The sequence below is a fragment of the Meles meles genome, chromosome 15 (genome assembly GCF_922984935.1).
Source record: "Meles meles chromosome 15, mMelMel3.1 paternal haplotype, whole genome shotgun sequence".
Classification (NCBI taxonomy): Eukaryota; Metazoa; Chordata; class Mammalia; order Carnivora; family Mustelidae; genus Meles; species Meles meles.
In genome coordinates, this window is record NC_060080.1 from 36,052,693 (window position 1) to 36,072,649 (window position 19,957).

A 19,957-nucleotide genomic window follows, 5' to 3' on the forward strand; every position below is an offset into this window, starting at 1 on the left:
TCATTCCTGAGAAGTTAAAGATAAATTAAGTTTTTTGCAGACCCATTCTGGACCATGGCAGGTGGTTGAGTTTTCCCGAAAATTGCCACAAAAAGCTTTCGTCAGCGGTTGATGAAGTTGATCAGAACACTCGGGTTCTGATCTATGCACCAGAGGTGCCTCCAGTCCCAGCTGCACAGGACCATTTACAGCTGTGAGCCCCTCACTTCCGTTCGCTTTGGTCCTTCTTGCAAGGAGCATGAAGACTGTGTCAGTCCTAAGGGATAGGATCAAGGTATTGCATCAGACCGAAGGACAAAATGGCGGGATGTCCTGTGGAAGCTGAAGATTGCTCCGTGTCTCAAAGTCTGATTGCCCCATGGAGAACAAGCATTTAAAATCTGGTCCTGCCCCCACTAGAGACCAGCATCTACTCAGTTGTCCTTCAGGAACAATATGGATGGAGAGCGCTTTTCCTTCACTCCTTTATTCACCCATCCTTATGCAGCAAGCACATGTTGAAAGCCTACTGTGGGCCGGGAACTGGGTTAAGTTCTGGGGATGAAAGATCCAGTAAGGAATGGCCCCTGTTCTCAAGGCACATTAGTCGGAGCTGGATGACAGTTTCCATAGAGCAGAAGCTCTGGGAGAACTTGGGAGAGACTTAAGTATGGTGTTCACAGGGCTCCCCATTAAGTGCCCGGTGAGACAGCCAGCAAGGATGGGTAAGATTTACCTCTATTACAAAGGTGGAAAGGGCGTACGAGCAGAAGGAAGAGCAGGATGGGAGGTGTAAAATTCATGGATGACTTGGGAAAGAACTCGTAGTTTGGTGTGTCTGAAGGGCAGGGCACATGTAGGGAACAAGACCGAGGATCCCACAGGCCTTTGCGGGCCTCGTCTAGGAGCTTTCACTGTCAGCCTCCACAGTCAGCAAGGCTCTGGGAAAGATCTGGAACAGGGGAAGGCATGACCAGATTGGGGCTGTAGGAAGCATTTGCAGCTGTGATGTGGAGGTGAATTGTGACCAGGGGAGGCTTGGCCTGGCTGTCCAGCACACTGCTATGAGGCTGCAAGCTGAGAAGCAGCATTGGCAGGCCTGGAAGGTCAGGGGAGGCTGCTCTGGATACGTTACAGGGATCTGCAGGACCTTAAGAGTGATGGGAGGTGGAGGCTGAAGTGGGAGGAAGCGCTAAGGGTGATATGGGGAGGGCTGGGCTCATTCTGGCACCAAGGGGGAGCAGACAGGACCAAATCCAGCCTAGACGTGTGCAGCGAGGCGGAACCTGGGGCCTGTGAGTCAGCCGCCATGTGGGGGAATGGCAGAGAGGCCTGAGGACATACAGATACCCAAGTCCTGAGCATAGCGTCATGCTGAAAGGCGAACCCCTCAAAGTGGAACATCAGGGTTGTTGTCGCGCCCCAGGCAATGGCTCACAGCTCTCATGTCCGTTATCTTCCTGATGTAAATGCTGTATCTGGAGTCCACAGCTCTTGGTTGTCCAAAACTGGTCAACTCCTCTTCTCTTCAAAGATCAGTGTGGCATGGGATGGAGGGTCTCTTTCGGAGTTGTCCTTACAACAAGGGGTCTGCAGGTGGCTGGGGCAGTCCCCTGGGGAAGGCTCTCTGCCAGGGAGAAGATACGGCAGTAGTGGCCACCACTGGTGTCCACCGTAGTAAGCACCCACCGGCCACGATGACCTGGGGGCCTCCCTGAATAAACAGGAGAGTGCCCCATCTCCCTGAGGTGAGCTGCTTCTCCACACATGGGGAGACCGCAGGTTCCAGAGAGGGGAGTCCTGAAGAGCTGTGCCCTCATCTCTTGCTGACCGAATGGCCACATTTGCCCCCGGGTGAAAGGACTGTGTCTGGGAAGTCAGTGGCCAGTGTGCTTGCTCCCTCTTGTGACTGTGTGCCTGACCTGAGCCAGAGGCCACAGCTGGCTCTCCTTTGAAAGCAGCGAGAAGGAAGATCAGATGAGTGTGTGATCTGTGAGAGGGGAACCCCTTTCTTCCCGAGGCCCACCACAGACGAGGTTTGCCCCCACCCCCACCCCCACGGCCTGCCCCTGCTCCCCGCCGGAAGTGTCCACATCTAGCACTTGGCAACCAGTTACCACATGTCACTCCCGTGGCTCAGACAAGGGTCAAGGATTCCAAGATGGCAGGAAGGACTCGCTGCTGCCCCCATGTAGGGCCTGGCCAAGCTGACGTGTTGCCTGTGGGCACAGCTCCTACAGTTTTCAAAGGAGTGTGGGGGGGCAGGGGGGACACCTGGCAGTTTATTTGCTTACAAAGTTTTCAGGACCTCCTACTTGAAGACTTTGGGCTAGGATGACCTATGATCCTTCTCAGTGTAGGGGAGGAATAAGATACGAGTACATGTGGTCTGCCATGTGGAATGTGACGGGCCCATGAGAGAGGTACAGGGAGCTTTCAGACATCACGGGACTCTGAGATGGCTTCCAGAAGTTCCCTCAATACCTGGCTTGAAGTGTGAACAAGATCTCCATGTTGAAAGTGTAGCAGTGCATTCTGGGAGGAGGCCACAGTGTGGACAAAGGTGAAGGTGACAAAGTAAAGGCCTTGTTCAAGGAATGGCAAGGCCCCTATTCTGCCAGAAGGGAAGTGTTCAGGGGAGAAGCCAGGAAACAACATTGAATATTGCAGAAGTGGGCTGAAGAGGTTGTGGGGTGAACGCTGAATGCTGCGTGACAGTGCTTGGCCTTCGCTGGGTAGACAGTAGGAACTCAATGAAGGGACTGAGCTGGAGAGTGACTGTCACGTGCAGGCTCCCTCGAGGGCAGCCTCCGTGGCGGGGATGCACTGGGAAAAGAGTCCCAGGGCGGGCGTGGGCAGAGGATGGAGAACAAACCATGGGAGTGTGGCCAGCAAGCGAGAGGATGAAGACCTTCCGTGAGGGGATGGTGGGAGGGGGTTGACAGGAGGGTTTGCACTGGAGAAGCAGAGGTCTCCCCTCTGCCCAAAGGCTATCCCTTTGGAGGCGCTGTGATCCCAGTACTCAGGCAGAGACTCGGTTACAGAGAAGCAGAACTTGTCTGCCTGAAGACGAGCTTGGGCCTTTGAGCTCCTGTCGTGCTCCCAAACGTGAGCACCGAGCAGGGGGCTGGGGGCATGTGCCATGTTCTGCCCGCTCTCTGGAATGGATCATGTGAGCCAGGCCAGGGGACCAGGCAGTGAGCCATGGCACCTTGCCTGGCATGGAAGTCCCCCGTGGGCGAGCTCCACACCACTTCACCGCATCTCAGTGGGCAGGAGGCCAGATCTGTCCCAACCCCTAATTGCCAAGAAGTTAAAAGCCCCTGCTCATCCTCCGTGTTGATTCTGAAAACAAAGGTAGAGTTCTTTCTGCAAAGATGAAGCCCGTGTGTGTGTGTGTGTGTGTGTGTGTGTGTGTGTGTGTGTGTGTGTGTTTCTTTCAACATTTCCCTGTTATGTTGTGATGAACAGGTGGGTGGGGGACTGCAGAGCCCTGGAGTGAGAGTTCTACAAAATGAGCGAGAGCAGGCTGTCACTCTCATATGAGAGGAGACGGCTGAGGGACAGCCACCAGCGTGTTCCACCTTGTGCCACAGACCAGGACCCTCGAGGGTGGGCGCCCGGTGAACCTGACCCTCAGGGCTCCCAGGGAGAGGCAGACCTGAGCTGGAGATGTGGGACCCGCCCCTGGTGCCAGGGAAGCCTCAGCAAGGGAGGACACTGCTCCCAGAGCACCGTGCCCAGCCGCCACAGTGCTCGGCTGCCACATTCCTCCAGGTGGAACCGTCTGCTTTGGGGCGGAGGTCAGTCTCCATATTTCTGCAGCCCCTAAGAAGACACTGGTTTCCTTGTCTGCATTGTGAAAGCCTCCTTCTCCTGCCAGACGAGAGATGCAGCCAGGACCTGGGTTCTCTTTCCAGAGATAGATGGAAGCACCTGGCTTTGAAGAGGTTTGGGTGAACCTGCGTTTTAGTTTCAGGTCTTCATTCTCTAGCACAAGACTGCCCTGCTCTGTGTGGGGCCCAGGGGAAGTGTATAAAACAAGCTGACAAAGTGTTGAAGAAAATATGCTCTGTCCTCCGGCCTGAATAAATGCAGCAGCATTCATCCAGAAGGTCAGGCTCCAATTTACAGTTTTCAGATTGCAGGAAGTTTTGTGAACTCAACAGCATGGGGAGAAGCATCCCCCCTGCGGATCTCTGACTAGTCCCACCCCCAGATCCATCCCACACTGTGCGGATCTTCCCAAGTCTAGACACACGAGGTCTTTGTCCAGCCCTGCCAACAGCTGTCCCTTGACCACCGTATGAGTCTGGGGGTACACACAGCAGATGGAGTACATTCCCAGGGAAGAGATGTGAGCTATAAACCCAGGATCCTGAGTACCTGGAGAAGGGGGGTGCAGACTCCAGGCAGGTACTACCCCATTGCCCCATGGGGAAGGCTGCAGCCAGAGGGATGGCAGAGCAAGGCTCTTTAAAGCTTGGCACCTGGGGCAGGACCCCAGTTCTCCAGGGCCCTGTCATGAGGACTGAGAGAGAAGCTGAAAGAATATTCCGAGATGGGATTTCTGAGCAATACTGCCCCCTATGTTATCCTTAAGGTCACTTGTACCTGCCAACTTAGCAAGAGTTCTTCAAACTTACGGCCAGAATTCAAAGGGAAGCGTAAGTTCAATGCTATTGTGCATTCAGTTTGTCTTACTTTCCCCCTTATTTGCATCAACATGTCATAATGAAAGATATTCTAGGTACAACCATTTCCTTGTTTTAGGGATCTCCTCTGTTGCAAAGTCCTGTCTACCTTTCAGAAATGGCTGCAGGGGTGAGGCTGTGACCCCTCACCTATGAGCCCAGGGCGGCCCATATTCACAAGGGGAGACAGAAGTATTTCACACTGGCCTGTAAGTTTTTTCTCCCAAACTACTATTTTCTTACTTCATTTCCTTACTTCAGTTTCTTACTTATTTCATTTTCTTACTTCAGTCAGGTCACTTTTTCTAGCCCCCGCCCCCAAAGTGACTTGTTATCTCAGAATCTGTTGTTCTCCCGCTACTGTTAGGCCGATCCCTCTGTCACACTGAGTGCAAGGGTTGAACCAAGGGAACTTGACTGTCTTCAGACAGGTGAAAGCCTTTGCACCCTCCCTCCCCAACCCGGCTGAAATAAACTGCACCGGGACACTTCAGAGCAGTTAAAACAATTGATGTCGAATCCAGAACAGTTCACTCAGGGTCTTGGAAGGAGCCTCGCGCCGCTGCCATGAACCTCGTTCTGAACCGTGTTCTGCTGCCTGCCTCGTTTCTCATCAGGCAGTCAGCCCCCGTTGAATCAGCAGCAGAGGTAGAGGAAGGTGGATACCACAGATGCTTTCATTTTTAGAGGGTTTGTTTTGTTGTTTCTTATTTAAAAGTCGGGGAAGGAAGCGGGAGGGGGCACGAAATGTGAACTCTGTGGAGATGCTTCTCAGCAGGACTTGTCAGTGAGTTAGGCAGGTGGGGCACGATGGCCACACAGACCTGGAGGAGAGTGGCTGGTGGCATCTATACCCTCTCTCTCCTTTGGGGATTTGGTAGAAATCAGAGTGGGGTGAGGTGAGCAGTAAGCCCGCTTTTGGCATGATAGCGTAGGTCACGCAATGGGAAAACAACTGGGAAATCCATGTGCTGTGCTTCTGCTGGTGCCCGGTTGTCGAGGTTGGCTTTCGTTGCTTGTGTAGACGGAGTGAGAGGCGCTGGCCTCGCAAACCCAAGCCAGCCAGCTACGGGGAAGCTCTGTCTATGGGGCTCTGTGTTCCCACAGGGCCTTTCGGTCCAGTTCCACAAAACTGGGTGGTGATTTGGGGCATGTTGGACATGACAGGCATAGACCAGAGTTTGGGGAAAGTCACGAGGATGTCTGGAGGCTCACTCCTCAGACAAGGCAGGGTGTGTGCCTATCAGCCAAAACATGATTTAGAGAGAAGAGGTCAGTGTATAATATGTCCCACCGAGGTATGAAGCCAGGAAGAAACCTGTGTGATGGGGAAAGAGAAAGTTTCTCAAAGGTGCAGAGTTGGGAGGCCAGCACCATGCCTGACACTGTGCCTTGGTCTCCCGCCTCTCCTTTCGTCCTCACACCATCTCCATGAGGCAGGCGCCAGTCTCCACAGGTGACTGTCGGAAACTGAGGCTCAGGGAGAGCATGTGGCTCGTCCAAGGACAGGTGGCGGTCAAGACCACGAGTGAGGTCCATCTGACCATTCCTTGACTGGCTGGGCCCCGGAGAAGGGCAGGGTTTGAGCGGATGGGAAGAAAACAGAGCAGATCATCTGGCTGAGAACCCAGTTGTGGGTTAATGAGAGTGAAGAGCTGGTGGGGAAGGGGTTTCCCCAGGGAAGACGGTCTGAGAAGCAGAGGTGAGGGGGTGCGTGCAGCGCTCAGGCAGTGCGAGTTTTCCTGTGGGGGCAGCAGCTGGGCACAGGGCCAGGAGAGGGGAGCGGGGCACCCAGGTTGGGCAACGAGGCAGAAGCATTATGCAGTGTCAAAGTGGCACCTGGGCTGTGGGAAAGGGGTGCATCCGGGAGGCGTTGTGCAAGAAGGGTCAGCAGGCTCAGGGACGGGAAGGAAGAATCAGAGATCTGGGCCTATAGCTGGTGGATAACAGTACTGCAGAAATGGGAAAATTCAGGGAACAGTGGGCTAGGCATGAAAGTTGACTGTTCGAAGAAACAGCTGCTCAGGCTGGTGGCCACATCTAGTGAACAGCTAAATGTCACAGAGGAGTCCAGTCACAGCCAGTTGGAGGTACAGCTCTGGGGTCACCACAGAGGAGGAGAGGTGAGGGCGAGAATCCAGGAGTCCCCCCACCCCCCAAGGCGGCAAGTAGCACGTGTTGAGTTTCCCATGGCCTGTGCTCAGGAAGATTTCAAGTCACAGCATAAACCTTTACCAAATGAAATAGCCACCTTCAAAAAAGGTCATCTAAAGAAAACCTAGCACCTGAATCTGTAGACTATTCTTGAGTCCTCCTCAGACCAGGGAGTTCTATATTTTGTCACACCAAAACAGAACATTGATGACAATGTTCAGGGAGAGAGGTTGCTGCTTCCAGAGTCTTCCATGGGTGGGTGTGTTTTGAATCAGTGAGAGCAAATGTATTTGCATGAACTCAGCCTCACTCAGGCTGAGTTCTGTTGAGTTCCTTTTATGGGGAATGTATTATATTTCAAAAAATTCTTAACTCTCCTAAAATTTTTTTAATTGTTTAAAATGATTTAAGATTCTGTGTAATTACTATTTGTTTTAGCCCATTGGAAGGACATATATATGTAGGCAGGCAACACTGATCTCTCTGTTGGTTCTGAGCATGTTTTGACTGGATCAAAGCAAACATTTCGATGTGGAAAAGAAGAGTCAGCACAAGATACAACTGATAACAGTTAAAACTGCATAGATTACAACCGTCTAAAGATTTGTGTTTAGGTAACTTTAGGTCAGGTCATTAGAGAACATTGAACATAACACAAAAAAATTACCCAGGCAATGCTTGATGAAAATTCGTTCTTGATGATATAATTCTCTTCAAAATATCTGCATTTGTAAACACGACCTCCAGACCTCCTTGGGGTCAGAACAGGGGAATGAGGCTGTCCCTTGGTCACAAGGCTAGGTGTAGCTCGGCCCACTGTTCCACAGTGGCTCTGTGGAGGTTGGGCTGGACCCCAGAGGTGGTCCATGGCTCTGAATGGTTGTATGGCAGGCCTGCAAGTTTCCAGTGGAGGGGTGGGCTTTTCTCTGCTCCAAGACGAGTGGTGGGACTGTGCCCAGCAGACGGTGCTGAAAGGTTATAACAAGTAGAGAGTGAACACTGCTTTGAGTCTAGAGATAATAGGCTTGTCTAGATGGTTGACTAAGTTAAAGCCTTAATGCCTGTTAAAAGAACTCGATTTAAATCTGAGGCTGGTAGGGACTCATGGGAGCATTTTTGAAAGTGAAATAATATAGTCAAAACAGTGTGCAGGGAAGGTAGTGTGTGCTTTGGTGTTTTGTTTGACCAAAATAAAAAGGGGGTGCCCACACAAGTGGGCTTTTGATGGGAGCCAGGCCACCATGACAGAGAAGGGGAATGTGATTCCTATAAATTGTCTAAATTAATATTCCTCGAGTTTTCATGGCCAATTTAAATGGATGGTTAACAGTAATTTTCTTTTCTTGCAAGCTTTCCTGAGTTTCTCTCTGCCATTCTATTGGAGAAGGATGGTTGGGGAAACACGACTTGAAATATGTAGGGGGCTTTGGGGGATCTACTTGAGTCAACACTGAGGACCATTATCACGTTCACACCAAGAGAGGCTTTAAATCCATATGGGAATCACAACAGAAGACTGAGACAGAAAATCTACCACAGCCAAATTTACAAAGGCAGGTGGTTCTCTAAATGGAGAGATCACACGAAACAAGGATATGGCGTGGTCTTTGGGGGATCCTCATGGTCATTGGTGGCTGAACCCAGGACCTCCCGGAGGTTTAGGATAGAGTTCCGTTGATGGTCATGACCCTGTGTTCTAATGTTGTCATCCCAGCTCACGGGGGTGCAGAAGTTACCCTCTCTGGGGACAGAAGGAGCTCTAGCTATCCCATCACCAGGGAAAGGTGTGTAGTAGCATGTCCCCTGTATCTGTTATCTGTTACAACTACCCTGTTCCTCTCCATACCAGAGGAGCCGGGGGGCAGAAGGGAGGTCATTCACCTTTCCTGTTTCTTCCTTCCAGTTACATTAGAGCAGTTCTGCCTGGCGGTGAGGAGCTGTCCTGACCAAGAGGACCAGGCTTTGTTCATGAAGGTAGGTTATCAGACAAAGTACTGATTTCCTTAAAGGCTCGCAGCCCTTTTATTGCCCCAAGGAGAGTTTCATTTTTACAAGCAAGAGTAAATTTATCATCCCTGAGTCCCATGCTCCGCGGGGATACACTTGTCATCGGCGGGTAGGAGGGCTGTTGGTTAATGAGCACAGCCGCCGCCACAGACTGCAGCAAAGTGACAGGAGAGTGGGTGTCAACTACTGGCAGGGATTCTATTTAATTCTCCGGAGGGCTCCGCTGGTTCTATTTAAGCTTATCTGACAGAATCTTGATTCTTTGAGCAGATTTATGAGGCTTGGCCAAATTCCATGACTCTCACTGTACTTTTTAATTAAGACAAAGGATTTCATATGTTCTGTGTCTGCCACATCCTTACTTTCGTCACCGCGGGGACCACTACACAAATGAGACCGTTCCGAGGAACGGCTGGAATGGGCATCTCATGTCAGAGATCTCTTGCCCTTGAGCGGAAGACTGACTTCGCTCTTTCTGGGTAGCAGTTGTTTTATTTCCTTCTGAACGGCAAAGGAGCACAGGTGCCGTCTAATCTACATTTAGGTCGTACATCGAGGTGAGCCGAATGTGTGGGAGAACTTATCTTGGAAGGGCAGAGAGCGAGAGATACCAGCAAGTCACAAAGGCGCACAAACACCTTTCCACCAATGACTAAGACTCGTGTTTTCACCTAGAAACTATACTTAGGGTGACCTTGAGACATATGCATTTCCATGACGTCATTTCAATTCTGTACCATCAGGAAACTGTGTGGTTGGTCCAGGAGCGGCATCTCTTACCTAAACACTGTACCAGGTGTCCTCCGACTTTAGAGATGGGTAGAAAAAAATAGGGCGTCACTGTAAGGGATTTTCAACTCATTTGCCTAAGGTGTGATATTTTTGGTCTGTCTTATTTTTTTCTAAGCTTTCAGTGATGTTAATTTTATGATAAAGGAGTGCTGATACCGAATGATGGATTTGTCTAGGAGACCTGCTCCCCTGGGCTCCTGGGTATGCTACACCGGCTTGGAGCAGCGTAAAGTCAGGCACACGAGTTTTCTCGGTATTTTGAGGTTTTTCGCAGTTAGCCCTCAGTCCCCTGACCTGACACCTATTCCCCAAGGACCTTTCCTCCCAGGTAACAGGCTGTATTTCTGTGGCCTTGAAGAAGCTCTTGGGCCCCCCGACACTCACTTCTTGACCCCCAATCACTATTCAAGGGGACAAAGGTCACAGAACCTTTGACCCTTCCTTCCTCTTCTGTCTAGTGTTGCTTCTCTGTGCTGAACACACTCCTGTGTGCTGCTTGGTACTGCTAGTGACTTGGGATGCCCCAGTGACTCTGAGCTTCTCCATGTCTCTACCGAGAGGGTGGAAAGAATGCCACCAAAATCCCGCTTCTCCTCTCCGTTTCTCACCTTCCTGGTGACTCTCCTTCTGCCCCCAGGCTGTCTTCTCTGGAACACTGGCTCAGAAACTAGCAGGTGCAAGCGGCAGAGGAAGGTTAGGATAGCCTCAGTAGTCTTGGAATATGCGTGATCGCCAGTGACATTCAGTATGGTCTGTCTTCCCTGTTGGTTTCTGCAGAATGTACTGGGCGGCTGAGGACGATGTCTGTGGGAGTTTTCTCAATATCTGCAGGTATTTGAACCGGCATCATCAAAGAGGTTTCGCTGAACAAAATGTGTGCTCGGTTCATATATACTGAAACTATTTTATGATTTTTTTTTCAGGGGATTGAGGTTTCTAAGGTCACATATCAGAGAGCACTACGTGGGTGTGACAGCGGTGTGTAGGATTTTTGTAGACGTTATGTGGGAGAACTTGCTCAGGGTGACAGGAGATCATTTTGATTACAATCAGCCTGTAGTCCACTATATGTTTACTGGGCTGAGCTTTTCTCTTGAAGATGATCTGCAAAAAACTTCAATATTTAATTCAACTTTGGTGGGTGAAAAGTTGTTGGAGGCAAAAACCGTAGCTCTGGTTTTGTTTGGGGTTTTTTTTTTTTAATGATATTTACATACAATGCTGTTGTATTCCTACATTGTCAGAGATAACTGAGACCTGGAGACAGTTATTCCATTCAGATCTGTAAGTGTGCTCTATACCTAGACCTCAAGAAGATGCAAGAGTTGAACCTGTAGCTAAGCCAAGGTCAGATACCTGTTGAACCAAGGTCAGATATCTCTGGAAAAACAGAGTCAGAGTCTGAGACTTTGGAGGTGGCTGAAGCAAAAGCCTTCACCGGACAACCAAGAAGAGTAGAGGAGAGAGGAGAAGTGACTTCCCACCATCACTGGTTAGTAGACAACAGAACTGGGACCAGAAAGCCAGGTCTCTGGAGCCTCAAGCTGGGCTACTTCCTGGGACCTTCAACCAGATGAGTAGATGCACAGAAAAGTCTACCACCTCACCCTTCCACCACACCAGAGCCGCATGGGAGGTCACACTGCAGTGAAACCACAAGATCGCTCTTGTGGCTTGTCTGGTAGAATCACTCTTGTGGCTTGTCCTTAATCACACCCCATTTGCTAAGAGCGTCATGAGACAGAAAGGAGCTGGTTTCTCCATGACTCAGTTTCCTCGTCTACCACGTAGAGGTCAAGGCTGTTCCTGACTTAGGATGTTCCCACCACTGTAGCCCTGTTGAGGGGCTAAGAGAGAGATACCAAGGGATCAGACAGTTGTCTTTAAGTCTTGCTTTTTCGTTCGATTTCACTACAATTTGAACCAAAGTAAAGAATTTGATTCTAGAAATTACTTATATGACCCCATTCACGTCCCTACCTACCTGTTTCTTCACTTGTTCTTAGTTCTTCTGGCCAGTTAGTCTCTTTGGTCCTCTGCAGTCCCTGTGCCAGAAGCTTGTTTACCCCTTGGCTCCACCCACCACTACACTGTGGCTCCAGACCCACACTCCAGACCCACAGCCGCTCCTGCCCAGCCTGTGTGAACCTCACTTGTCTCCGTCCTCCCTCATCAGCCTCAGATCCACCGCACAGCCTGTGACTCTCACAGCTCTGGGGCCGCCGCATCACACGCAGGGCAGTATTAATCCCCTATAGCATCTTTCAGAACCATCCTTTTCACTCTCTCCCAGAACAGAGCACCTGGTCCTGTCCCTCCAGGGGCAAGGCTGGTCCCCACGCTGCTGGGAAGCAGGTGTGATCTTGGGCAGGTCCCTTCTATCTCTTTTGGCCCAGTGTCCTATTGTGGTGAAAGAGGACATGAATTTGATGACCCCCAGAGACCCTGCCGGCATTCACATTCTGCAAATCTATGCCTGGAGGTGACCAGCAAGGCTGTCTCTCTGAACATGCTTGAGAATGGGCTGGCATCCACGGCCTGCCTCTTTCCTTCAGGCTCATGAAAACCAACTTTCTCAGAAACCACCCCCTACTTGTCACTATTCTGGATTCATTTCCAGCCAAAGCTCGCGCATGCACTTTCTCTCTCTCTCTCTCTCTCTCTCTCTCCTTTGGCATAGGGTGATCATAGAACTTCTTAGCCAAATCCAGACTTTTTTGAAAGAGAGAGGGGGAACCACTGAAAATTAAACATGGGCAGAGACCATGACTGTCCAAGGAAAACCAGGGCATTTGGTTAGCCTGTTTTTGAATCAAATCCCAAATCCCTCCCTCAGTCAAAGGGCTGAAGCTTGCCTCATAAGTCTTCACTCTCAGAGTTGGTACAGATGCTCCTTGTCCCCATTCCCCCCAACAATTGTCACATGTTAAAAATTGTGCCCCTCTTTCGGTGATGGAACTCGGCAGGAAGACAGACCTCTTGCTGCCCATCTGCATTTGGACCTTCATTTTCTAAATCAAACATACATGATCACACTTCCTCATTCTGTCCTCCAGGGAGTTTCTTACACACCTGGCAGCAGTCATGTCCAATTTGGGTAGGAGAGAGCAGCCCCCGCGAAGAGCCTCACTGGGACAAAAACTTCCTGAGCCAGTGGCCTGCTGTGCCTCCCAGCTTCCCTTGGAAAAGCAGGAAGGATTTTCGGGGGGAAAGTGGCCATTTCCTGGGAAATGCTTCTCCCCCAGATCAGGAGACAAGAGCTCGTTGGAGAAGCTTTGGCTGATCTGTTCGAACTGGAGCAAGACAGTAGAACCAGCCTTCGCCACTCCAGTGATACTGAGCGAGTGCCTGGAACATTCCTCACCCTGCAGCCTGGCTCAGCCTCTCTGCCCCAGAGCTTGGGCCAGAGGTACTGTGAGACGTTCAAGGTAGCCCCTTCTGCGGGTGGGGTCTGATACCACCTCGGTACTGTAGAAAGCAGTGACAAGAACGGAGCTGCCCACGTGAAAATAAATAGCACATCTTGAATCTCGGCTCCCCAAATAGCAGGCCTTCGGCAAGGCTGCTGCTCCAGCAGCCTGGAGGCCCCAAACTGGGTGGAGTGCTGGCGGAGGGGGCCGAGTGCCCATGGCAAGGCAGGTGACCCCTGGGTCTGAGGACACAAGCATAGCGGTTGTCCTATCTGCTGGCTGCCCGACTGCCACGTCCACAGGCCCATCGGAGCTGGTGGGCACAGCTGCCAGGTGCTGAGGTCAAAGTCGAGGTAGAGAAAACCTGCCTAGACGGTGCCCCAGGGTGGCTCCCCAGACCCGGTGTATGCTGGGAAGGCGGGAGTGCGGCTGGAAGCTTCCTTAGCATTTCTTACCAGTTGCCAAGTATGAAGGCTACCCTTAAATGCACAGGGGAAGTGGGCAGATGTGGGCAGAGGGATGCCCAGCCTCCCTCCCCCACGTCCCCTCAGCACTGTGCCCGGCCAAATCGGGCCCTTTCTCTGTCTGGTGATGCGCTAGCGAATGGGACACACTTGAGCCCTTCTTGAAACCAGAAATTGTCAATTGAACCATATGACCCAACCCATCAGTCCTCCCAGTTTACACAAATACAGCTCCTTCCCAGAACCAGGCGTTTTCTCCTAGCCTGATGGGGTTCTGGTAGGGATGAGGGTTCACCGTAGCACGGGAATGGCTGTGCGCTGAGGAGAGAGGGGATTTTCCACATGACCGCTCCACTGACTCACCTCCCCTCAGAAGGTTTAGAAACACCCAGCAGGCTGGTTATCTAGTGTTCTGAAGTTGTCATTGTCACAAAGATTCTTTCTGCTTCACTTCTCCCTCAGTCCCCTCCTTACCCTCCCCACTCCCCTCCATGCTGCTCGGCCCAAGGGGCAGAAACTGAGCCATTCTGTTTCAGGAATGGCCAACACATGCTTGCAGGGTCCCTGGATGCCCTTTTGCATGGTAGGGAAGGGCTCAGCCCCTCCAGCTCTGATGGGATGCACGCCACGGCAACCCCAGTATCGAAGCAGGGCGTTTGCAGGGGACTGTCCCTGCCTCACAGGCGGCTGGCAGCGGCAGTTTGAGCCTGTCAAGTGGGCGAGGTGGGGTTTTTCCCTTTTTCCTGCATTCTAACTGCTCTTTCTTCCTTTTCTCAACATGTGTAGGTGGTAGCTAGTTTAAGCACCAGACCCAGCAGCCAAGAGTTAATTATAAGCGCCTCCCATCAAGTGTGGGGAGGACTATGATGTCCTCCTTGGTGCAGGAGGCCTTTTTAATGCCCATGGAGCCTCTCACAGGCCCTTGCCTTTGACAATGGCCTGGGCCCCTGAGCAACAAGCAGGAGCAAACATCCTGTGCGTGCACCACGTGTGCCCACAGCCACTGCTCAGTCGTCTGGCTCTGGTCATGGGAGCAGGCCTCCCACACAGGACGAAAAGGGCTCTCTTCTGGGGTTTGACTCCATTTCTGAACCCAGCCCAGGGTGAACCAATTCAATCCCTGTTTGAATTCCTTTAGCATAGATTGTGATGGGCGGCAGGGGTCTGCTGTCTCGAAATTCAGTCCACATCCCCTGTTCCTTTCCTGTCCCCTTCCCTGCTTCTTGCAAGCCCATGCCTCATGGACAGAAGTGAGCATGTGGCTGACGACGTTTCTGAGATAAGCTGTTCCACAAGAGCCTATTGTGTGCTAGGTAACATTTTTCTAGTACCTGGCTCACTTGAAAAAAAAAAAAATATATATATATATATTTAATATTTAATAAGGGAACAGAACTACCAGTGATGTAGAAATCAAGTCTCAGGCCTAGTCTTACAGCAGTAGCTGGTTTTCTCTCCTGCCCATACCTCTGTGCCACTGGTGCCCTGGAATGCCTCTCCTCCCGTCAATCCCTGTCCTCTTGTCACAAGTTCCAAGTCTTTGCCAAGGTTCTGCCATGCTCCTCTCAAACCACCCTCCCCCCCCAACGATCTCAGGGACAATTATCTGCCCCACGAAACTCTAATGTGGATCTTCAGTGCATAGGACTAACTTTAACTCAAAGGAACAAATGCCCGGTGAGAACATCTCAGATTTCACTCTAAGTCAACAGAAGGGTTATTCTGGGCATTCTCTGCAGATTCCCGTCACAAGCCTTCTTCGTGAACATTTATAAGGGCCCATTTTGTGCCAGGCACTGTGCTAGGAACTGGGGATGCTCATATTAGTAAGGTCTCGCCCTCATCCTCAGGCAGCTCCCCGACTCATAGGGTGTGGCCGGGAGTTCTTGCACCCCCCAAAAAGCAAGCATGTCGGGATGGGAGGAAATTCGGGTTGCTGATGGAACACTCCTCTGGGTTGCCCAACTCAACGTGGACTTCAAGAAGACTTCAGAGGAGGTGGCATTTGAGCTCAGTCTCTGTGGCTCTGCAGGAAATTAAATTTAACCAACTGTGTGGGTTCCACTGTGCTTACTGGTGGGGTCAATGCGAGCTGTGTTCTGAGCTTTCCATTTATAGTGTTTCAGGTGCACCGATGCATGCCTTCAGAGCTGGCTGGCGAAGTAGGGGGCCCAGACAGCTGCTTCTCCAGGGGAGGGGTGGCCAGAAGCTTCCATTCTTATTGTGCTGTTGCATGTTTCCTCCTTGTGCCATAGCTATCTTGGAATTACACCATTCAATCAATAGTCCTTCCTTCGGCTTGGAAGACTTCCAACACTTCCAAAGGTCCATGTCAGAGTCTCTGAGAGGCAATGCAGCAGAAGCTGCCCTCAGCTAATAGTTGTTCTGTGAGCATGAGATGGGTGTTGGGAAATGAGGTGGAAAAAGGTGGAAATATTCCCTGTCCCACAGTAAGTGAACCTACTCTGCTCTCTGAGAGTCTGACTTATGTGGCAAAGCTCAACACTCAGCCTCATACAGAGCTGTCAGGGGAAATGGACCAGTGCTTCTCCAGGCTAATGCCATCAGGTGCAAGCATTACATGGGCCCAATCCCCTGCGAGGATCACACAATCACGTGGGTGGATGGCTGCACTGTGTGACAACATTACACCTGCTCTGCCCCCTTGATACTTCTTTGTCAAACATCTGCCTACGTATCTAAATGGAGAACAGCTGGAAAGCCGACATTCCAGTGTTCAGAAAAGCAGTGGCTGTCCCCAAGAATGGAGAACACAACCCTCGGGGAACTTGTGGCCCTGCGAGTCTGGCACAGGACGTGTGGAGGCGGGTCCCTCCCTGAACGCTCTGCCCTTCATGTCTTCCCTGCACCGCTGGGGTGGGGGTGGGGGGGAGGCAGGTTTTATTTCAGGCTGTTCTAGAGGACGGGGCGGAGGGCAGAAGAGGAAATCACTTGAGACAACTAAGAGAAATGGAAGGATTTGGTAAAAGCCATCTGTGGGAAAATGAGAGCAAAATTTGGCCCAAGGGGCCTAAAGTGAGAGGAGAGAACAGGGCCCAGCCCAAACTTGTTATTTTACCATTTGAATAAAGAGGTCAAGACGCTGTGGTGCCCAGGAGACTTCTCTTGAGTGACTAACCCAGAATGCGGAGAAATTCCATCAGGGGCTTTCAGTGGTATGATCGCAGGCTACCATACGTTAACAGAATTACAGAGTGGCTGCAGGGGATGACAGATTGCCCAGCACACAGTGAAGGAGACATTAGCACTAAAGTTATGTGGGCGTCACTTCGGACAGGGCTGAGGAGGGTGGCAAAGCTCAGCTCTCCCACTCAGTCAGCTCCCCTGCCTGCCACTGACCACGTGTGCAGCCCGACTGAAAACTGGAAATGTTAGGAGACAGGATTTCTGCTCCCTACACCTTCTCAACTCTCCCTCTTACCCTTCTTAAATTTTAGCCACTCTGGTTTTGGTTAATTTTACAATGTTCTTAAGTCTACACACACACACACACACACACACACACACACACACACACATACACACACACACACCCCCTGGATATCAAATTTGAGATGGGGACAGACGAAAAAAGACGGGTTAGGGTGCCTGGGTGGCTCAGTGGGTTAAAGCCTCTGCCTTCGGCTCAGGTCATGGTCCCAGGGTCCTGGGATCGAGCCCCACATTGGGCTCTCTGCTCAGCAGGGAGCCTGCTTCCTCCTCTCTCTGCCTGCCTCTCTGCCTACTTGTGATCTTTGTCTAATAAATAAATAAATCTTTAAAAAAAAAAAAAAGAAAAAAGATGGGTTAGATCAACTCCCAAAGGAGAAAGAGAGGAAGGAGAAAGGAACTTAATTTTGGAATAAATGCCAGGAAAAGAGCCAACATGAAGGTACCAGTCAACCTCTTGTTGCTTTTTCTCAAGTTCTCCTGATGAAATGTCTTCACCTTTGGGAGTATCTTTCCACCTTCATCTCTTCCAGGACTGTAAAAAGGACAGGAGGGGATGAAGCAACTTGATGTGTTCTTGAAACCTTTGCCTGTTGGGAAGAGCAACTAGGAATAGCCTATTGATGAAAGTTTGAGAAATATGTTATTTGTGAAAGTGCTTTCACAGAAAATCTAACATTGACTGTCAGAATTAGGACCAATTATATAAATGAGGTGAACAAACCTATTATTAAAAGTGAAGGACTTTCAGTTTGGATGAGAGTCTCAGCTGTGTGACATGGGCAGACATGCAGACTTCTGCTTCCAGGAAGATGAAGCAGACAGACTCATCCATCCTTATTCTGTCTGATAATTTCAACTAAAAACACTGGACGTTAGCTATAAAACTAGCATGAGAAAACTGAAAGCAGACCAGCTAGGGACCTCAGGAATGCTGTGAGGGGAGTCCCCTGGATTTTCTCTGTGCCTTATACATCCTTTATTTGGAGCTGAAGAAGCTGGAAACCTGGAGAGGGCTAACAAGAACAAGGCCAGACACTCCCCCACACCACAAAAAAAGGGCCTAAAGCTAAAGGACCAGAAAAGATGGAGTCCCAGAAGGAGAGGCTAAAGATGACAAGGTTGGAAAAGTACTCAAAGAATAATAGCTGAAAATTTCCCAAATTTGCCAAAAGGCATAAACCTATACATTCAGCTTGCCAGCTTGGCAAGACAGAAAACTTATAAGCAATAATTGCTCTAATCCAGCAATATCTACCTACAGAAAAAATCAATGGAACCACCTTCATCCATGCTGGGAAAAGTCTTATATGAAGTGTAGATTTCCCTGTTCACTAGACCGAAAGAGGAAATGCAGCCTCACCACCAATGTCAGAGGAGGCCTAGTAGGGAACTAGGGTACTCATCTCCACTTGGCAGTAAGGAGACCTCACCCCTACCCCACTAGAGTGTCTTTGGGAAACACGTAGGGAGCCTAGACTTCCTCATCAAGTAGTAACCTCTTGATGTTACTATCACCTCTCCCTCTTCCTGCTATGGTGGTATCAAAGAAGGTCAAGTAGAAATTCAGGACTTTCACCACCACCCAGTGGTAATGACACCAGTGGTATCAGTGGAGGTCATATAGAGAGTAGAAATGAGGGACTCCTATCCTCCCAGCCAAGGTGGTTATCAGTGGAGGCCTAGTGCTGAGATACCTACCTCTACTCAGCAGTAAGGAGGGACACTTCCCCTACTTGGCTGTTAACAGTGGCTGAAGTGCATGCCTCCCTACCTCTGAGGGGGCAGTATCACAGAAAGTTAGCTACAATAAGATCTAAATAAGATCCAGAGTCTCATAATATAATACCCCAAATGGTTAAGTTTCAGTAATAATCACTCATCACACCAAGAACTGGAATCTTAAACTGAATGAAAAAAAAAATAAAGGCAATCAGTAGATACCTCACTGATATGGCAGTGATGTTTAAATGATCTGAAAAAGATTTTAAAACAGACATCATGGGGAGCCTGGGTGGCTCAGTGGGTTAAAGCCTCTGCCTTCGGCTCAGGTCATGATCCCAGGGTCCTAGGATCGAGCCCTGCATCAGGTTCTCTGCTCAGCAGGGAGCCTGCCTCCTCCTCTCTCTCTGCCTGCCTGTCTGCCTACTTGTGATCTCTGTCTATCAAATAAATAAATAAAATCTTTCAAAAATTAAAAAAAGACAACATAAAAAAGTTTCAAAGAGTAATTACAAACATGCTTAAAATAAATAGAACAATAGAAGTCTCATCGAATAGTCTCAGCAAAGAAATAGAAAATACAAGCAACCAAATGGAAATATTAGAACTGGAAAATACACTAACTGAAATAAATATCTCAATAGATGGTCTCAACAGTAGGATGGAAGGGACAGAGGAAAAACTAAATGACCTGGAAGATAGAACAATAGAAATTAACTGAATCTAGGGGCACGTGGCTGGCTCAGTCAGGGGAGCATATGACCTTTGATCTTGAGGTTATGGGTTTGAGGCATACATTGGGTGTAGAGATTACGTGCAAATAAAATCTTTAAAAAAGAGAGAAACTAATTGAATCTAAACAGCAGAGTGAACATAGAAGGAGGAGGAGGAGGAGGCGAAGGTGAAGGAAGAAGAGAGAGAAAAGAGCATCAGGGACCTTTGAGACTATAACAAAAGACTTAACATTTGTGTCATTGGAGTCCCAGAAGGAGAGGCTAAAGATGACAAGGTTGGAAAAGTACTCAAAGAATAATAGCTGAAAATTTCCCAAATTTGCCAAAAGGCATAAACCTATACATTCAAGAAGCTGAATGAAAAACAGCATAACTGAAAGAAATCCACACCAAAACACATTATAATTAAAATTCTGAAAACTAAAGATAAAAAAAATTCTGAAACTAAAGACAAAAAAAAATCGAAAGCAATAAGAAGGAAATAACACATTTTCTATAGGGGAAAATCAATTCAAAAATTTCTCATCAGAAACCATGGTGCCAGAAGGAAG

General features: G+C 49.7%; 1 protein-coding gene across 5 annotated transcripts in view; it reads left to right on the forward strand.

The window, feature by feature from the left end:
• The window catches only part of ACOXL (acyl-CoA oxidase like), a 356,730-nt gene that overhangs the window by 289,514 nt on the left and 47,259 nt on the right, over nucleotides 1-19,957 (forward strand). For all 5 annotated transcript variants that reach the window (XM_045979259.1, XM_045979255.1, XM_045979257.1 and 2 more), the window contains one exon: nucleotides 8,731-8,801. In XM_045979259.1, coding sequence (XP_045835215.1) covers nucleotides 8,731-8,801 — 71 coding nt within the window. The remainder of the gene's footprint in view (nucleotides 1-8,730; nucleotides 8,802-19,957) is intronic.